General features: G+C 43.2%; 1 protein-coding gene across 1 annotated transcript in view; it reads left to right on the top strand.

The window, feature by feature from the left end:
- PRAG1 (PEAK1 related, kinase-activating pseudokinase 1) overlaps positions 1–20,465 on the top strand; it is a 137,665-nt gene that overhangs the window by 38,843 nt on the left and 78,357 nt on the right. Inside the window, exon 3 of the mRNA XM_086961710.1 lies at positions 7,287–9,124. Within this exon, the coding sequence (XP_086817836.1) occupies positions 7,287–9,124 (1,838 nt within the window). The remainder of the gene's footprint in view (positions 1–7,286; positions 9,125–20,465) is intronic.

Here is a 20,465-nt window from a genome sequence, read left to right as displayed (position 1 = left end):
GAGGGGCACAGGCGGCAGAGCAGACCATCGAGAGCTGGGGAAAGAGGAACGGGGGCAACGAACCAGCCATGCAAGATGGGCAAGAGAGGTTGTGGAAACATAAAAGACCATTGAGAGCAGAAGGAAAAGGTAGTGGCAGAACAACCATACATACCAGCAGACCTTATTCAGGCAGGATACTCCGATGTTTTTAAGCCCAAAAGGGTTTTATTTTATTTGTATCCTTTCTCAAATCTCCTCTTTTTCAATGTAAGTCAATGGGGAAAATCAATTCCCCAGGTTTTTTAAAAATCTCCCTCTAACCAAGTTCAATATGTTGACAAGTATGGTACATTTGATCACAGAGGGCAGGAATGAAATGGGCAGGGGCACCAAACTGACCTTCCCGGGCAGGCGTCGGGGGTTGCAGCAGCACTATACACCACATAGGGCAAGCAGTACGGCAGTGCAGCACAACGGACCATGTAAAGCAAATGGGAGAGGGCAGGGCTATGCACATGAACAACAGAGAGCATAGGGGAACGAGGCAAGGGAAGCAAGCTGATCATATCAGACAGACAGGAGGGACAGTTGTAGCATGAAGGGCAGGCGGGAGGGAGCAGGGGCCTGTCAACGGACCAGACAAGGCAGGTCAAGATGAAAAAAGTAATTGTTTTGTGGTACTGTCCTAGTAAAATATGCGGTTTCATGTTCTGCAATGGGTTTCACATATAATTGAGGCACATTTGGGGGTTTAACTTGTGGTACTGCTTTACTTTTGGTAATTTGCATATGTGGAGAAAAAGTGGATACAGTAAAGTTCCCTATCGAACACTGTACCATTCGACTGTTGCTTTTATATTTGCCTTTGTGGCTGGATGGTTTCTATTTTGCTGAAATTATTGGATCCAACTGCTTATGGAGCTAGTAGTGACTCTACCCATCCTGGTCTGTTGCCTCTGTGTGAAGGTGACTTCGCCTACCAATGATGTTTTGGGTATATATCTATTTAGGCACTTTTATATGATAAAAGCCCCTTAGCACAGCTAAGGACATATTGTTCAGGTGTTTAAGACTATTAGGGCAGTCTGTCGGTTGCTTAGGAGCATCAGTCGGCCTGTACTCGGGCACACAGAGTAAAATAATCAACAAAATTGACACGATGGGCAGAGTTGCTCCATCATGTTTGGTGTGCACGAGGAGAAGTAGATTGGAGTTCGGGTGTAGTCTTTAAGCATAGATTTGCATCTGAAGAAAATCTGTTGAAATCTTTAGGTGGAACCTCTCATCCTCGAGAAGCATGTTCGTTCGGGCTCTTTTATTGGGGAAGTGAGGAGAATGCAAAAAGATTAGAACACCAGTAATGAAAAGAAATCTGCAACATGTGGAGGACATGCCTGGTTGTAACTATAGATTGTATACACTGAACAATAAAACTGATGAAGATTAGTTATGATTCAACGAGCACAAACTAGAAAAAGCCTTGAAATTCGCTAGTTATGGTATGCAATGCACAAAGCACACCATGACTCACACCCCAACTGTGTTTTCCTTTTTGTTGGCCTTTTTTCCTGTATTATCTGTCATCAGCAAAGCTGCAAACTAGCAAATGTAATGTCTCTCTTGGTTTTATGTTTGTTATCCCTAAACTATCCTTTATCTTTTGTTTTTCAGTGAATATGAAGATTTTTATGATGTACTGTGTTCACCTGCCACATACCATACAATCTGCACATGGCTTTCGGCCCTGCAGCCAGACAACCCCTATTACACGTGGTGTTTGGTCTTCGGCCCAGGCGGTTGTACAAACCCCGCAAGCAGACCACCCCGGCTACACAAGGCCTGCGGCCGCCCCTGGCTATAATTGGTCTCAGACCCTGGCCTTTTAGTCCCTCTCTTTTGGTTCACACTCCCTCCTTCTCTTCCCATCCCCCACCAAGCTGCATGAAACCAGGTATTCTTGTACTGGCTTCATTTGTCCACCAAATTTCATGCAGATTCATCAAGCAGGCTCAAGGTTATTAGCAAAAGAACATCTTATTGAGCCCTCATGTAACTTTGCCCCCCTCTCGCTATATTGATACAAAATGTGACAACTCAAAAGGCAACTAATTCTGCTACCCTCTGCTAAATGTTGTGCAACTTTGACTCAATGCCAAAATTGTTATCACTTTATCACTTCTACACTCTTTTGTCCCACTCTTTTTTTTTAACTGCTCCCCTCTTGGTGGATGGTCATGAATTTGAAAACGTCAAGAATAAGTTTACCATTCAGAGTGCCTGCCAAATTGCATGCACATTCGTCAAACAGGGCTAACGTTCTAAGCAAGTCAAAAATGCCTTTTCAATTGCTAAGAAATATACAATTGCTAATCATTTCAAGTCTACCCAGAAACTTTTTCTAATGCCGATATCCCAAAAACGACAAAACACATTCTTTTCATGGTAATTTTGCCGTAAAACTGTTTTGTGGCTTTTGCTGTAGTGGTGAGCACAATTTCCTATAGGTGCTTGGATGAAAACAAACATTTATAATGCAATAGGTCTCGCAATTACATTATTTTAAGCTATTGGCATTGTAAATGTCATTTTTTTTCCCCTTTGTGAAGCATTCATTTCTGTCCAGTGTAGGCGCTGTTTAGAGCCGCAAATCTCTTCCCCTTTTTAACATATGTGGAAATGAACTCTGGACGTGAAAACGACAAAACATGTCTATCGGAAGGGGTCTTCAGAGTCTCTCTCATTGGCCGGCTATCAAGGCTGAGCAGTCACTATATGGCAGCAGTTTTTCTTAAACCAGTGGCGGATGCCTTGTAGCACCTCCTGCTCAGGGAGTAAAAATCCGAGCACAGAACAGAGGACACACATATAAAAATGTGGTACAGAGCAGAAATGCAGGCAACTCTGCGACTGCCTGGCGTTGAATGTGAGGGGAGGGTTATTGGCTTTGTCGATGCTTATTAGTATAAGTTTAACAATTATCAAAAGCTAGTGCTGTGCTGGTGCAGTAAAAGATCACAACTACGGGCTCCCCAAAAACATATTTCCGCGCAAGAGCCCTGCATGGCACGGGGATAAAGATATATCCTGTTATTTCGAGAAAAACACTACGGCAGCTGGCTCTGGATCATCTCATCTGGGCCCTTTAATCTGCAGAGCCCGGCTCAGCTGACCCTGGTGTATGCACAGACCTGCAGCTGAGCACCCACTGCGGGCTCAGCTTACGTTTTTAGCTGCCACAATGGGAACATTTTCCATTAATTTAAACGTAGTTCATACTAATTTTATTTTCTCTGCTGCTTCCAATATCACGTGCTGTAGTGAGCTGAACCCTATCTCTGGTCACCTTGTAGCCAAACAAAATACTGAAGAGGGGGCTTGTTCCCATTCTCAGGCCTCACAATCGGAGAGCAGTGGCGCTTTCAAGCCTCTGCGTCTCCCTTCAGAATAATGTCTCTTCAGCAGCGCTGGACAAGGTCAGGAGAGGTGAGAGGTGGACGTGTCTCTAGGAGGCGTGGGTTGACAACTAAATGTACTCGAATGACAATCACGCCTTATAGACGAATGATGCGCTTCACCAATAGAAGGCAGCAATAACAAGTTGTCGATCATTCGACCAGGGGACTGGTGCGCAAAACCTGGCTTTTACACTTCTCGGTGTGTGATCTTGTGCTATCTGATGAACCTCGAGTGTCCGTTTTAAAGAATACATCACAGTATTTAGCTCTATGAAAGTAAAACTAACCAAGCCCTCAGTTGCACGTTTTCAAGACTTGGGATTTCCTGTAACAACCAAATGTATTCTGGAAGTGTTACTCCTAGGTCGCCTCAATTGAGCTACATTTCCAAGGTAGTCGGTTCGTGACTGGGCTGACATAAGTTGTCCCTTGAGGCACTGGGCCATCTGTTCACTCGTTAAATAAGGGAGGGCGAGGGTCAGAAGAAACACACCTACTAAAGATAAGAAATACCTTAAGAGCCGAAAAGCAGACGTTCCAGTCCATATGGGCCGAACAAAAAGGCGGAAACCAAAAAGGCTCAGTTTCAATCAGAGGCCATCGTTTTACATAAACAATGACGCCAGCCAATTAAAATAAGGGATGGGGCTTCAAGTCCCCTTCTGAAATCTCCTCATCCACAATGTCTCGCAGAGCGGGTAGCGCATGCGCGCTGCTACTCTAGGCGAGACCTAAAAAGCATCTTTTTTGACAACCCTTTAACTCCCCATACGGAATTGCATGAAAATTGACATGCAGATCTTAGCTACATAAGTTTAAGTGAGTGCGACGTTTGGTGCCTCTGTGCCATGGAAACCAATGTGAAAGGCAAATCAAAGAAGCATTGGCAAAGCCAGTTGGTCGTTCCCTTGGGGCCTATTGGCTTTCCCAATAGTTTTTAGCCAATCCTGTGCAACATGGCTAAAGAAAGAAAACAAAAAAGCGCTATGATGCAGTGTCCAGCCATTCTGTTGTGAGCGCCTACAAAATGACACAGGTGATTTTTTTTTTCTCATTGACTTGGATTGGTAAATAAACAAATCTATATTGCCAAAAGATATATGTGTATAATATTATTTTTTTTAAGCACAGCTGTGGGGACAAGGGTAGAGAGAGCATCCCAAGGGAAGTGGGCAGGGGAAAATAACATAGAGAGTGGAGGGAAAGAAGCAACATAGGGAACAGGGTGGGATTAAGAAGCAGCAGACGAGAGAGCAGCCTGGAGCGGGCAGGGGAGAAGCACACAGGTGAGCAAGCAAAGTGGGACAGAAATGCATGAGGGCAACCACAACATGGTGAGTCGGGAGGGCAAAGCATGTGGGAGACCAAGAGCAAGGGATATTTCTTCTGGAGGATAAAATGCATGAGGGAGACAGCTGAAAAACATGCACTCTCATGGAGTGCTTAACCTAAAGAAAAAAGCAGTGGACGGGCTGTGGCGGTTCGGAAGGAGGGACACGGAGACCAGAGCGGGGTAACTGCGGTTTTATTTTAATAAAGGTCTTTTTCTTTCTTTGTGTTCTTCTTTATCGGGCTAGGGCGGCAGGGTCCAAGGTGGCAGCAAGGTTGTGGGGTCTTCGGGGACTCGTCCGTCTTTCTCCTCTCTCGGGAGAGACCCGTTCTTTTTCCCTGGTTGGGTTCCAGCGCCACATGCGGAAGAGAGAGAAGACTCTTAGTGTTCCGCTCGATAGTTGCGTTCTCCCAAGGGGAAACCAGGGGGAGTGAGGACACCTGTGATCGTGTACTACTGTCTACAGAGTTACTAGACTGTGCAAGACAGGTGAAGGGTATTCGTGGAGGAGAGGAGGTAATAGGAGGTAGGGAAGAAAAGGAAGGGTAGGCTGGAGACGATATGTACACTTTTTACACTGCGGCTCCCCGCCTCCCCAACCAGCCCGACACATGGTCACGCACCTGAGTGAGCCACACTCCTCCTCCTCCGTGAGTGTGGCTGGGCGCTGCGCGGTATCGGTGGCCTCCTGACACTGCTCCTATTGTCTTCTCTTCCGCAAGCTCTGTACTCCGTCCTCCTCTGTTTTCCACGCTCTCGTATCGCTCTCCTCTCCTCCGAGGTGCACACACCATTCCTTCTACTTCCTGCTTTTTGACCAATCCCCTGGTCCGCGCGTCATTGAGGGGCTTGCCTGTTTCCTCGAGGCTGTCCATTCTGCATAGGAGCGCGTCACAGGGGGAGGTGCTTTCCTCGATACAGCTGACCCCGTAAAAGGAACATCCCTCGGTTTTCGTAGCCTGCTGATTCCACCACTATTCGGACTCCAATTCCCAGGTGCCCTGTGGTGGTGACAGAGAGGAGGTGGAAGGTATGTCAGTATACCACCAGTCTTTTAGTGTGGTATTGTCCGTATCCTTTCTCGCTTCCCTGCTACACGGGCACACGCGTATACAAGAAGAGAAAGAAAAGCCCACACATATTAAGAAATGAAAAGAAAGCAATTATTGAGTGACAGTAAAGCAAGTGGCATTAAAGTTAATTGGCAGACAGTAGGCACACTGCAAGCTGACAATAAGTCTTCTTGCAAACAGACAGCTTGCGCTGTCTGGTAAGCAAGACCTAAAAATTATTTTTCAATGGAAAGTGCAGCCTACCTATTACTTCGCACTGACAACCGCCCTTGTGTAATTTGGTAGAGGATTACTTAAATAGTAACTTTTTTGCTCAATTGTAATGTGGAAGTACCAATTCAGAATATAGAACTAGAACATATATTGTCAAAAAGGTGTTGAACACTGTAAATTAAACGTTGGAAAAAAAATCTACTGAAAACATTATTGTATTCGGATAATAAATTTAAAAATAGAATATTATTTTTTTCTGCTTTTGGTTGCTGCATTTCCATCTTTCTGGTTATACACCTCTGAATGCCACTGTAAGGGTACAGTAGCATATGGCTTATCAAGCAGGTTTTAACCCGGTTTGCCGTCATGCAAATTCCAGCAGAGTGCATGAGGCCTAATGGATGCACCTTGCTGACAGTTTGTTCACCAGGTCTAGACAAGCGCTCGTAAATCGAAGTAAGGTGTGGCCTGCTCTGCAAGGCATATTGACATTCCAACTAAATAGACAGAAGGCCCGTTTACAGGTAGCTTTTAATTTGAAGAGTACACAAGGGAACACGAGAGAGACTTGAGAAGGGAGATTTGGAGCACTTCGCCTTGTTAACTCAGGTTGACATGTCCTGCTTTTGCTATGCAAATTTGACTCCCTCACTCCAGCTGACCAGGACGTTAGCTAAAGCTGTAAACCCTTCACAGAGTAGGATTCGCAAATTTTGTGTCACCTGGCAGATAATGTTAAGTCTCCCTTTTTTGGTTTTCCTTTTTCTTGGGTGGGGGGGGGGGGGGGGGGGAGGGGGGGGTGCCCTTTTTCCCGTAGGGTCTGTGTGTGGTCACTCTTTTCAGTACATTTATTTCTCAGTTTAGTGAAGCACGAACCACTTCTTTGGGCTTCAGATACAGTTCTTTGATCCTAAGCAAACTGTAGCGATCTTCATTCAAAAGACGCTGTGCTGTCAATCTGCAGTCTTTTTCACTTCCTGGAGTTTAGAGATACACGCTTTGTATATGTTTTTTTGAGGAAGTACATGAAGGTTCTTGCATGACTATTTCACACAGTATGTTTTTTACACAGAGGAAATGTGTCACAAAAGCAGAAACCACAAGCTGCATTTTTTCACCAAATGAAACTACACTTCAATTTTACTGAAATGTTGGGGCGGGACAGAGATCTTAACTTTGTGCACTTTTTTTTCTCAAGTCCAACAGCTAAACTTCTCTTTTTCAACTGCATAGGTCAGCTGGAGAAAGATCTCATCAAAACATTCCATCTTGAAGACTGAGGATTTGCACAGGACTTTCTTTGACCACTTTGCCAACAGTAGAGAGCCTTTCAGTCATATCTCCGCCAGCAGCAGTGCGCCCCAGCATGCCCCAGGTTACTCTACGCTGGGCTTGAACAGCCCCGACAGAAAGATGGAAAGGAACATCTCTTTGGGGTGTTCAAGCTTACTGAGTGGCCAAGATGACAAAACCAGATTTCTCTGCAAAGAAAAGTTGACCACCACTCAAGGCTTGTTTACTCAAGAAACTGTGCTTTCCAGGAACACAAGGAGCAATGGTACCACGGAATCCACTGGTTACCTATGCATTCAAACCAGAGAAGGTGGTGGGTTTTCTGTGTCAGGCACAAATGGCTGCTCTGCCTCCTTCCAGGGGGACGGCGGGGACTACTGCCAAATCACTAACTGTTCCACAAAGAGCGCTGACACAGAGGATGCTGCTTCCCTGGAAGGGAGGAAGGCCTTGCATGACTACAGAAGTCCAGCACCCGGGCTCAATATCCAGGAACCTCTGGGCAATTCAAGAGCTACTAGGAGGCCTAAAAAAGAGGAGCACACTTTAGAAAACTCATATTGGGGTGACCGCTCCTTACAAGAAAATATACCAAATCATGCTTCTGTGGACTGTAAGAAACCCTCGGTGCCCAAGTTTCCCAGCCTTTCAGACATATCTTTGTGTACTAGCAACGTGGGCAGCCCTCTCGCCTCTCCACAGGAAGGTAATTACTATAATTTGTCCGGTGAGATGGAGCTACACCAAAACCCAGGCAAAGAAACATCTGGGAATTGCCAAAGAAATCCTCAGGACAATAGTGTTACTGAACCTGCGTTAGTACACCAGTCTGAGGCAAGCAAAAATGAGCCCATTTATGCCGAAAGCACCAAAAGAAAAAAGGGAATACTGACAAATGGATCACCAATTCTGGCAAAAAGTGATGTGCCTTCCAAAATGTCTCACAACAAGCAGAACGGTGTGGAAAGGACAGTTCCTTGGGGCAAAAATCAGGCATCTCAGGAATCCACAACACAAGTGACCGCAAAGATCACAGTTATGGCAGCCCACACAGAGGAGGATAATAGGACCATTTACCTAAGTAGTCCAGACTCTGCTGTCAGCGTTCAGTGGTCTTGCATTAGCCCATCCTCCAGCCAGGAGTTTGGGACATTGTCCCCACTGTTTGAATGGGGGGAAGTTAGCCGGGGGACTAAAGAAATAAATCAGAGTGAGAATGGTCAGAAGTGTCGAACACTAGCAGTGGCCAAAAATGCACTGGAAGGAAAACCATCAATACCACCCAAGATATCCAACAACGGCCAGCTCGCTAGTGAGCAGTCCCATGCTGTACTTGATAGTTTGCCTGCTTGTAGTGGTACAAAACCAAACACTGCCATCACGCCATCTTCAAGGAACGACCATGGTTCTAGCACCTGTGGAAACTCATCCTCCCGCTCTCCGCAGAGATCATTTCCAGAAGAACAGGATAGGACAGCTCTTCCTTTGGCTACTGAAAGGAGGCACAAATACTACAATGCAACATGGAGCAAGCAAGGTAGAATAGAGGAGGAAGAAGAGGAAGAGGGTCTGTCCCAGCAGTCAAAGGCTCAAGGAGGGGATCTTAGAACCAGCGAACCTTTCAAAAGCTCAAGCAAACTCCACAAGGATAGAAGTCCACCAGCAGACCGGGCCACCAGGATGGGTATGAGCAAGTCTGCTTCCTGCCCCCACGAGTTTATTAAAGATAGAAGCAAAGCAGAAGATGCTTCTTCCCCACCACCTTGTCCTCCAAAGAGGTACGTGTTTACTTTTTTTGCATGTAATTTTTATCTTTTTTGTAAAAATTGTTAAGTAGACAAACCAATGTCCTTGTAAACACAGTTAAATCAAAACTGAAACAATGTTAAGAACTATCCGCAAATCTTTAAAGAATATCAGGTTAATATATACAGTACTTCTGATATTTTTGCATACTAATACGCATAACCATTTGCATGTATAATTGCCATGTAATAAGCCATGGTGTTGTATACAAGGATCTAGCCACAGAGAACTTTGGACAAAAAAGCAGTAGATAACACAGTACACTCCTGTAGGGGCAAGGTTGGGGTGTGTGTGTGTGTGTGTGTGTGTGTGTGTGTGTGTGTGTGTGTGTGTGTGTGTGTGTGTGTGTGTGTGTTGGGAAGGAGTTTAAATGTTGCGAGTGTGAACTATTGTTAAGTCAGTGTGCATTCATTCAGTTTGAATTGGTGGCAACCTGTCTATTTTTTAACGTTAGTACAGCACCCAGTCTAGCCCATCTGCAGGTTTTGGGGGGGGTGAATATGGTCGGTGAAATGGAAAGGACTGTGGCGTATATGGGAGAGGGGAGGTGGAATACGGTGAAATGGACATAGGTGGGTTGAGAGGATTTCCGAAGAGTGTCTTTTGAGCTACAGTGGGTCACTGGAGGTTGTTTGAGTATGCCGAGGTGCTAGTATGGTTGGGTGATGAGTGATGGGTAAATGTATCAGGTTGGCGATAGAGGGCATGGGTAAAAGAGGGATTAGCACGAGGTGGTCTGTTGTGCAGAGAGTGTGTTGGAGGTTTTTCTCTCCAGCTGGGTATATGTGGAATTTACACGGTCTGGTGATTGGGCACACGGGGTGGGGAGTAGGATCCGGTGGAAGGCTTTTAGGAACAGTGTAGATGTAGGAAGGAAATGGGAGAATGGGGCGTAGGTACTCGGCGAATGCAGGCAAGAAAAACTTTTGGCTTCATGGAATAATTGGTGGGGCAGGTATAGGTGATATCCGATGGTCATTACTTATTTAGTGGGGGAGAAGGTGGTAGGTAAAGGGGCATGGGTGTATGAAGCGAAGGGTGGAGAACAGCCAGATGTGGTGAGGAAGAATGGAAGGAGCAGGTAAAAAATAGCACTAGGGGGTCTAATGAACTCTGTGGAATGTTCTGGGTGGCTGTTTATGTTGTGACCCTACAGCATTCGATGATTTAATTTGCTCCCCAGCTCACACGCAATCGAGTTTACAGCTAGTTTGTGAAATTACTTGAAAACCCTTAACCCAACATGTTTTGAACCAGTAGTATACATCTGAAAATCATCATGAATGGATCAGTCGCCCCTTATTTCCCCTCCCCACAGGTTCCCCTGTGGCCCCGCACCCAGTGTTGTGGGAAACCCCACTCCTGCATATAGGTTCTGTTTTAAAGTGCTTGGAACACAAGCAAGCAATGAACATTTGGTACATAGAAACCTTGTAACATTGCATAACAATCTTCACACTGTGCCGGGTCAATATTAATAGTGTTAATGCAGACTTTGCTGTTCGTAAGGTGACAAAACAAGTGTGTGCTCACTGTGTGGTGCGGTGATACAACCCGTGGAAATATGTCCTTGTTACTGAAGAGAGACGTTTGTTCTCACTTTAAGATAGGCTGCACATGTACATTCCACCGTGCACCTGGTGCTGACCCATTGACTCCGTGTAAGCAAAATGTGTGTGATTGTCGGTGCATGCTACCAGCCCTTCCCTGTGCCTGGAAAATAGTTTCTACAGTGAGGCTTAATCTGCTTAGCAATGGTTGTTGTTATGACCTGGATCACAGAGCGCTTACTGAAAACCCCCGCTGTGAGCGCCTTAATGTGCTAAAATATTTGTTCAGGAGTTAAGGTTTATTGTATGACAAATCCCCTGAATTAGTTGTGAAAGCAATACATTCACGTTTTGGGGTTGCTTTTATTTTTCATTCAATTTGCGTCATATGTTTCAATTATGAAATGTGACCACATCCCCTTTTATTGTTCATCCGTTAACAATACCTTGTTTTTACATATGAGATAAAGTGCCTCCTACCTTACAAAAGAAAAATATTGCAAGTCACTGAGAAGTTCTGTGACCGTATAGACCTTGATACGGTCATGGAACTTCGAGGAGTCCTTTATTCCTTATAATTACTGGTCTCACAACACCCCCTTCCGACAAACTACCAAAATCCTTGGTGTGTTGCAGACATGAATAAAAGTAGAATGTGTAATGCAAAACTGAACACCACAAAAAGCAGTTGGATATTTATTGCAAGAATGAAATTAGAGTCCTTGTGATACAAGCTTGATTTAAAAAAATAAAATAACGCTGTAGCCAAGAATATAAAAAAAATGCTGAAAATATGTATCTTTCCTTTAATTACCTAAATCAGCATGCATTGTGATGTCAGAACTCAACTGTAATGGCTTATTACAGTCGAACGGCAATGCCATTTCTTTATTACATGCAACTAGATGTGCCAAAAGTAATCTGTAGTAGGACATTAGAGGTTGACTTTTCTACAGGGATTGCAGACTCTCATGTATTATATATAGAATTATAGATGGTTAACAGTGAATTATGTGGATGTTTTCCAACGGACACCAAGAGCGAGGCTCGAGTTTTCTATGTTGTCACTCAGAACTCTTAGGTGAGAAAATCCCCGTAATTCACTTTTTACTTATCTATAATTTTATGTTATGCATAGTCCTCAAAATCATCTGCCCCTACTTTTAACTGCTATGCAATGGGGTAGTCCTACATAGCATGGCCTTTCTTATGTATCCCTGTCTCGAAGCAGATGAACCACTTACCTGCCATCCTTGACCAACTACCACCACCTTCCCTACCTTCTTACCCCCTCTTCCAGCAGCGCTTTCAGTCAAAGCAGACAAGCAGCGCTGCACTGACAGGCTCTCAGGGAGGCTTGTCAGCCTGGTCTGGAAGGCCTTTGTCATCACAGTCGTGGGTAAACCGTTTTGTTATCATCTATTGCTATGTCATAGCAGTGGGTTATGAGATTCAGAAACTGAAATAAACAATAGAGGCTCTCTATGACAGCCATACACAATGTATAGAATGATAGATGAGTAACAGTGAATTATGGGGATGCTTTTCAACCAGGGGTTCTGAGTGACATGAAATAGACAACAAGAATGAAGCTTGGGTTGCCTATGATGTCAAAAAGCATTGCTTAATTCTCTTTTAACCATTTATAATTGTATGTTATGTGTGGCCCTTAATATCCTCTCCGCCTGCATTCTGCTGATATGCAGGGCCAGAGGAGTAATAGGGTAACCATACATACCATGGCCTTTCCTCACTGACACAAATGTGAAAAAATACCATACTTGCTATCCTTAACCAACCCCTACTACCTTCCTTGCCATCCTTCCTCTTCGGAAACTATGCGTTTTAATTCTAGTCAAAGCAGATTAGCAGCACTAGCAGGCTCTCCGAGAGCCCTGTCAGTTGGACCTGGAAAGCTTTTATGACACAGCAACAGTGGGTAACAAGTTTTGTTATCAACTGCTGTTGCATCATAGCTGTGAGTGCCCAGATTTAGAATCTGGTGTAAACTATAGAGGCTTCTTATGGAAGCTTAACATATAGAGTTATAGATGGGCAAGACTGAATTAAAGGGATGTTTTTCACCTGGGAGTTCTGAGTGACATCAAATAGACAGTGAGAGTAAAGTTTGAGCTGCCTTTGTCAGTCAGAACAGCAAGGTAAAAAAATATCTCAGTAATTCACTTTTTACCAGTCTATTATTTTATATTATATATAGTGCCCCAAATCATCTAACTCTGCTCTCAACTACTACTCTGGCAGAGGATGAATGGGGAACCATACAGAACATGGCTTCTCCTCTCTGACTCAAATGTGAAAAAAAGACCAAACTTGCCATTCTTAACCAAATCCTATTACCTTCCCTGCCTTCCTTTCCCTCATGCAGTTGTGCCTTGTTTTTCATTCAATGCAGACAAGCAGTGCTGCGTTGATGGGCTCTCAGAGAGCCCTGTCACCCTAGCCTGGAAGGCCTTTATGACTTAGTATAAGTGGGTAATGAGCTTTGTTATCAACTGTTGCTACGTCATAGCAGTGAATGTGAAATTTTGAATTTGAAATAAACATTAGAGGCTCTCTTTGAGAGCCATACGTAACATAGCAATTAATATTGTAGTGACACTTCAAGGCATCTGGTGTACAATCCAATTTAATAGCATTCAGTTTACTGACTTTTGAAGCATGTAAATCTGAGTTGGCCTTCAAAAAATTCTAACTTTTGACCTACAATTGGCAGGCAGTAGCTTACCAGCTCATGGAGTCTCAGGTTGATAAGACAAAGGGATACGTTTTGAAAAGAATGAACTTAGACACTCCACATTTTATATTTGAATCTGTTTTGCAGAATATTGGATAAGTTGTTCCACTGACAATGGCCCAGTGCCACGGGATGTGGTTTGCAGATGGGCTTGTCAGAGGAAACACAATCACATTGGTTTACTGAGTGCAAAAAATATGAATCATGGTGCGAAGGATGTTGTTTTAAGTTGGCTGGCTTTGCTGATAATAACCTTTTTGGAATCATCTCCGCTCTTGGCATTTTAAAATGTACCCAAATGTAAAAGACCGGCCGACTTGAAAATAAGGGCCGTAGGCACCAGGCACACATCCACCACCCACATAAGTGGTGACGTGTAATCACACTACGCATTTATTACAGTAAGTGCTGCAATTTGTATCGGTCAGGCAATTACATTCTCACACTCACAATCCTTCTTTAGAGGGCATGTTTGTACATTTTTTTTTCGCAACCCAAGCATACAATATTGGTGAATGCCCCAATGGTGTACGAAACAAAGAGGCTCAAGTACCCCCTGAAAGTATTGTGCACAACACGGACATCCTTTTACAAGGAATTAAAAAAAGGTTGCTAGCAACGCATACAGTGATTTATACATCTCCCCAGTAATCTGATGTTATACTAGCCAGCTGTAAGTTCCCGCTGTGACGGTCACTTAGCAAGTACGTTAGTGCAGCAAAACAGAAGTAATTACACCAGCTGAAATCCGCCTCCTTCATTTTGAGAGATAAAAACATGCCAAGAATCAATACGGTCAGCCGTTGTTATGCTGTCATTTGTAGAACACATGATCAGGGAAAGCGAAAGCACGCCGCCATGCGCGCGATTAGAAATGGAAGGGCCATGTACCGCGACTTACATCCTCTCCGAGTGTTTTCAAGTAGAACAACCAAAAACTGGAGTGAAAAAAAAGAGCAGCCGATGAAATAACGAGAGATGAAAACATGCCAAGGATAAATACGGTCAGCCGTTATGCTGTTATTTGTAGAACGCATAATCATGGAAAGCGATAGCATGCCGCCATGAGCACATGCGTGCACATCTCTTGTCCATACGCGTACACATTTTGTCCACCCGTACGCGTGCACATGGAATCCATATTGATTCCAAAAGGCTCTCGCATGGCGAGGGCAGCGCATGCGCGCTGCTAACACCAGGCGAGACCTAAAAAGGTAAGAGAGAGAAGGGAAAAGTGGAGAGAGAGAGAGAAAGGATGGAAAGAGAGGTAGCACGAGGAGATAAAGGGAGCAGAGCTGGTTAATGCATTTTTGCTAGGGCTGCTTTTAGCTCGTCAGTCCGGTCCTGGTGTCTATGGTTTTGTTCTGTCCCAATCGCCATGTGTGGCCTTCTTGGGCCTGGAGAGCCTGGCAGTACCAATCCCAGTGACCGCATTCAGTGATCGAGGATTGCCCTCTTCTCACTATCAAAGGACAGAACCTAAAGTAGTGTTTTGTCCTCATTTGCCTCTGTTTTATAGCCTAAGTTAGTCAACCACGTGAAGTGATTGTGCTGAAAAGTGTTAGTAAATACTGGTGCGCAATTTCGTTGGGCTGGATTAAGCAGCCAAGAGCCAGAGGTCCTCTTCAGCTGACTCAAAGAAGTTGGCGCATAGAGGTATAGTTAAGTGAGCATGATCCATTAGCGAATCTGATTAAATGAGGTACAATCTTTCTTATTGCAACATTGGTCAAAGGGTTCCAAGGTCCATCACTGAAGGTCAGTTGAAGTGAACACCAGAATGAAAGAGGGAGAATATTTAATATATATTTAAGGTCATGGGACCTTGAACTCGACATTTCCTGTTTTTGATTTTGCTCTGATATTATTTCATGATTTTAATTCTGTAAATAATCTAAATAAAATACGCCCCCTTCATGCCAACAAAAATGATTGGGTAATGGTGGCAACCCTACCAGAGTTCTCCTGTTTTGTGGAATGAATAAGCAAAGGATCCTATTCGCTCACTACTGCCAAAAAAAGTTCCCTAAAATAATAGCTTGATGTGTTTTGAAAACGTGGTACTTGAGCTCCTTTAATGCATGACTTCGGGAGTAATGAGAACGGAAATCATTTAGAAAGACAAAACATCCCCTCTCAAATTACCATTTAGGCCTACAGCCGCCTCTTATTTAAAGAACGTCTGTCATCCAAAATCTTCACTTACATGTGCCCAGCTACATCTCCGCAATGGCTGACAGCTTGGGGTGCCTCACCGTGGCAAAACTTACCACCGAGTTTTACCCAAAGCAGTATCGAAGAGCTGTAAATGCTCACGACCTCAGCAGGGTGTGCACAGATGGGGGAAAAGGGGGTCTTATAATGCTTGTTTGGGAATTAATGTTGTCAGATATGTGACTGGCATGTGGTGGAAATGAAGCATGGCTTACTGCGCGACCTTGAAACAAAATGGTTCACCAAATCGTGTCCCGCTACTAGGTGACAAAAAGCAAATATTTTTAACTTTTTTATACATGCAAACACCTCAGTTCACTTTTTGTTTAAAGTGTATGATGGGACGGGATTGTTTCCTGATGAAGTTCGACATCGCGGGCCACACCTCTTCTAAATGGTGAAAAACTGGGCAGTTGGGAAGCATCTAAGTCGCATATCACTGTTGCTAAATGGAAACTCCGATGTAATGGCGAAAGTGGGTATTAGTCTCTACTTCTTTACTGGAAAGATGAGAAGAGACATGGAACCTGCCATTGAGGTCTTCTTCTCTCTGCAACCAAAGGAATTACTTTACGATCTACAAGTGCAAGCCTAGATGAAATTGTGGCAGGACTGTCGGGGAAAGAGGTAGGTGTCCACATCTTTGCTGATAACAGCGGTGGTAGCGTCCACTGTAAGGCATGTTATGTGGTGCTTAATTTGTGCTGTGGTTGCAGGTGGTGGGCAGCGGCACTCATTTTTTGGGAATGGGACATCTTTTTCATGATCAGATTTTGACCCTCACTAACAGAGAGAAAGCCATTAAATCGGGGAGGGTGTCTCGTGGGGGGAGGGGGGTGGGATTGGAAGTTAAAGATAGGAAAATAGTTACGAAGGGAGAAAACATGGACGAAAAAGATCTTACAGAGACCAGAAGCGTAGTGTGGGCGATAGAAAGGAGCATGAGTTGGATTCAAGATTAAGCAGATTTAGGATTTGGCAACCTTCTCATTCTGGAGTGGCAGGCTTCTAAGAAACACTTTTTGGCCCTGTCCTTCATATTACAAATTAAATACTGTTAATGGACCTTTAAATTAACATATCTGACTCCAGGTGATAGACCGGGTAGTATTGGCATTTCTTTTCTTATTGTTAATGCCTGGATTGCATTAGAACTACGAAAGGAATGAAGGCAAAGGACCAACCTGCACACAGTTGCAGCCCTTTTGATGGAAAAAATGTTTGTCTGGTGGGATAAAATGGGTACCAGAATGCACTGGGGAAAAACATTTTTGGCATGGTATTCCAATAAAATGCTTCTCGGCCTTTTTGTCACATTTACCTGTTTGTCAGTTCAAAAGTGGCCTTGACTCATCTGAAGAATCATTTTATGAAGGCTCTGAAAAGTCCTAAAAATAAACAAAAGAATGGCTGATTGTTGTCCTCCACATATTAGTATATTGAGTAACGCACTCCACGACCTCGCAGTGACCTCTTTTTGTGTCCCAATTGGGATCTCAATCCAGTCTTTGAAAAATTGTTATTGAAACGAGCCTAAAGGATGTTTATTGTCCTCGCGCACTCAGGGTCCTGTTACTAAGGCAGAATACCCGGCCTCTGCCTGCTGGCACAACCTGGCCTCTGAACAGAGATTGCATCTATTTCCAGCGGTGATATTGACTCTGCTGTCTTCTTTTGGCGGTTGTCAGCATCCTATTGTCGGTACACTGTACAAAACATTCCTGACATGATCGGCTCTCCGACAGAGGCTTCGTGTTTGGTGCTCATGCCCGGGGTGACAACTCTTGTCATCATCAGCCTGAGAGGGAAGGGAGACAGGATGAGCGGGAACCGCTTGTACAAAGAAAGACCTGCCTATTGGCCAATCGCAAAGAATGAGGGAGTTGGAGCTTAGTGTCCCAACACAAATTCTACACAATAACTCCCGCTACCCCACGGAGTTGTGGACGCAAGTATTGTTTACTAATTTATTTTTCTGAGCTCTCTTTCATGAAACCATTGTTCGCCATTCTCGTTCCATATTTTGCATTTTTGTTGCCCCTGTTTCTTGTGGAATGTATAAACTTTAGTTATATTCTGGTTGCCATCACATACCTGACATTTTTCTTAATTTCTATCCCATTCCAAAATCAAAAAAATAATATAGGAGCTCATGAGCCATTAAGCTAATAATAAGATAGTGTTTTACATGAGGACGATGAAATATGACTAAGCCAAAGGAAAGAAAAAGAAAAAGACTTGGTCTTTATATGTGTCAGGCAGATTCAATTTTTAGCTTGAGATTCTTTTGAAAGTTCTTATATTGTAGTAGTGTTTACATATAATACCATGAGAACTTAAAAAGTGTAATTTAGGGAACTGTGATGAGCCAGGGTAATACTGCAAGGCAGCAGTTCTTCTGTTACCATAGTTAAGGCGATGCGGTATTGACCTCAGGTTAAGACTTCTCCCGTAAAAGCGCAGTAATTTGATTCTGCTCATTTAGGCCCCTTTTTAAATGGATTTCTAATTAAGGGCCATAATGGTGCTCACATCAATGTTAGAAACAGACCTCTTGATTGTGAGGAGACTTCTGTTGCTGGTCCTGATGTAGTTGTTTGAAAGGTAAAATGCCTTTTCAATTGAACATTGCCTTTTTCATGCAGTGACTGTAACACTGTCATGTACGTTAACCTGCAGGCAGCAAAAAGGCAATGTGTAATTTAATTCAGTCAATATCTAATTTCTCACGTTTAAATAAGGCTGTTGTATACAGTGTTTCTGTGGAAAAATTAGTGAAGGTATTTTACACCATAACATACAAAGTTGTGTACCCATTGTGAGCCCTTTCCAGTAAATTAGGTTGCTTCCATATAAGTGTCTTTAGCACCATCCTGAGGATGACCTTGTATTAGTCTTCCTTGGTGGTCGAAACGTTGACGATGTTTTAAAAAAAACTGACCTCTCTCAATGTTTTGACCACCACACACTTGTATTGAAGCATAGAAAAACATGGGGTCTTCCCAGTCTTTTGCAAATCAATTTTATACTTAGAACAATCTGTTTATTACTGCACAATATGAAATAACTTAGTGATTCTTCAACTACCTTTATAGGTGTATGGAAGGATACCTCACAAGGGAACCACTGCTCTTTTCATTGCTCAAGTCTTTTTTAATCTCAACAAACACAAATTACCCATTTGATAGAAATGTAAGGCTAAATCAACTTAAGTAGACCATTACAGTACCAACGGTAAGGGGACTGTGTTAGTTTTACCTTAAATTGATGTGGAGAGTTGCCTAACTTCACATCCTTTTTAATCCCATCAAACCAACAAGATGGGCACCTGATCCATAGTTAATAATATATTCATACTCTTAATTCACTTGAACACTGTAATTCCATTCATTTATGCTTTTTCGAAAGTTCATATGTCCCCTATATCACTGTTTTCGTGTCATAAACCTTCATATGTCCAGTTTCCTTCATAATCAAAAGCCTCTATCAATGTTGTCTTGCCTTAAAGCTTTGGAGGACCAATTTAATTAATAAATGCCAACACACGTGTTCAATATACAGTCACTTCCTCATTGCATCATATTATACCATTGACATAGTTACTCATCAAACTTAGTTCATGCTGCATCCCGCTGTCAGACTTAATTGTGAGAGAAAACAATATCTTAAAAATATAATTGTCATATTCAGTTTCAACCCCTCTAATCCCAATAATGTAGAACTGCTTTTGCCTTGAGACATAGTCAGTACTCCATAAATATAAATAATTCTAACGTATCATCAAGCGGACATCTTCATTTTTGCTCAGGCTTTGTTTTCTGGCCTCGATAACTGCTGTTAAATTATGATAATGATTTCTATACAGCCATTGTCTTAATTAGTGCTCGTTAGAGTTCCCTGGGGGTTTCCCCATAATGACGCAATCTCTAATTTTCTCTTCAGAAAAGGTATTGCAATCTGTTCAGAGATAACAGCATCTTAGATGGCATGCCCTTTCTAATCTCATGCCAGAGCTCATCTTCTTGACTCAAGACGTGCAAGCACACTTCTTTTCTTAGGTCTGGAAATAGCCAAGACCTTTTGATTTTATTATATGTACGCAATATACTTATAGGCAATTTCAGCCAACCCTTCTTATCCATTTATGTGTTGCTGTTTAATTCACGTTTTAATTACACCAAATACAGCATGCAGTGGTGGCCAGCCAGCTTTAGACACTGACTAACTTCATTGTGAATGAAGCTTTCTGCTCGTTCACAAGTAGCAAATCCACAAACAAAGTTGTTCTCTTAATTGCCAGCAAGTGGTATGGCAGTAGTTTTTGAAGGAAAAAATATGTTTGCTTCAAGCCAATGTTTTCTTTTTTTATCCTTGCAAGGGCCCTAACAATAAACTTTTACAAAAACCGTAACACCACAAGCATTGACAAAGCCAAAAAGCCAACGCACGAATGGTTAGTTTTGCCAGTGCTTGTTTTTTTCTCTCGAGGCGGCACTCTCTCCCCTAACGCATTCACTTATATCTGAAAACCTGTTCATAACATCTTGCTAGCTGCTCAACTCTGGCAAACTTCTTTTCGTTGTAGTTATGTCGCTGTCTTATCAAATAAGTGTTTGCTTCTCTTCATTTTAGGCACTTTTAAAGCAGGTTAGCACAGCTGTGGTACTGTCACATAGCTTTATGAGCAACAGTTAAAAAATGTTTCTTTGAATAGAGACAGCAACTCTGATTTTGAGTCCCCTCCTATTTTATTGAATCAACTTTGTAAGTGAATTGCTTCTGGGAAATCCGTGG

The sequence above is a fragment of the Lissotriton vulgaris genome, chromosome 3_1, assembly GCF_964263255.1.
Source record: "Lissotriton vulgaris chromosome 3_1, aLisVul1.2, whole genome shotgun sequence".
In the NCBI taxonomy this organism is placed as follows: domain Eukaryota; kingdom Metazoa; phylum Chordata; class Amphibia; order Caudata; family Salamandridae; genus Lissotriton; species Lissotriton vulgaris.
This window is presented reverse-complemented; position numbering and strand designations above follow the sequence as displayed.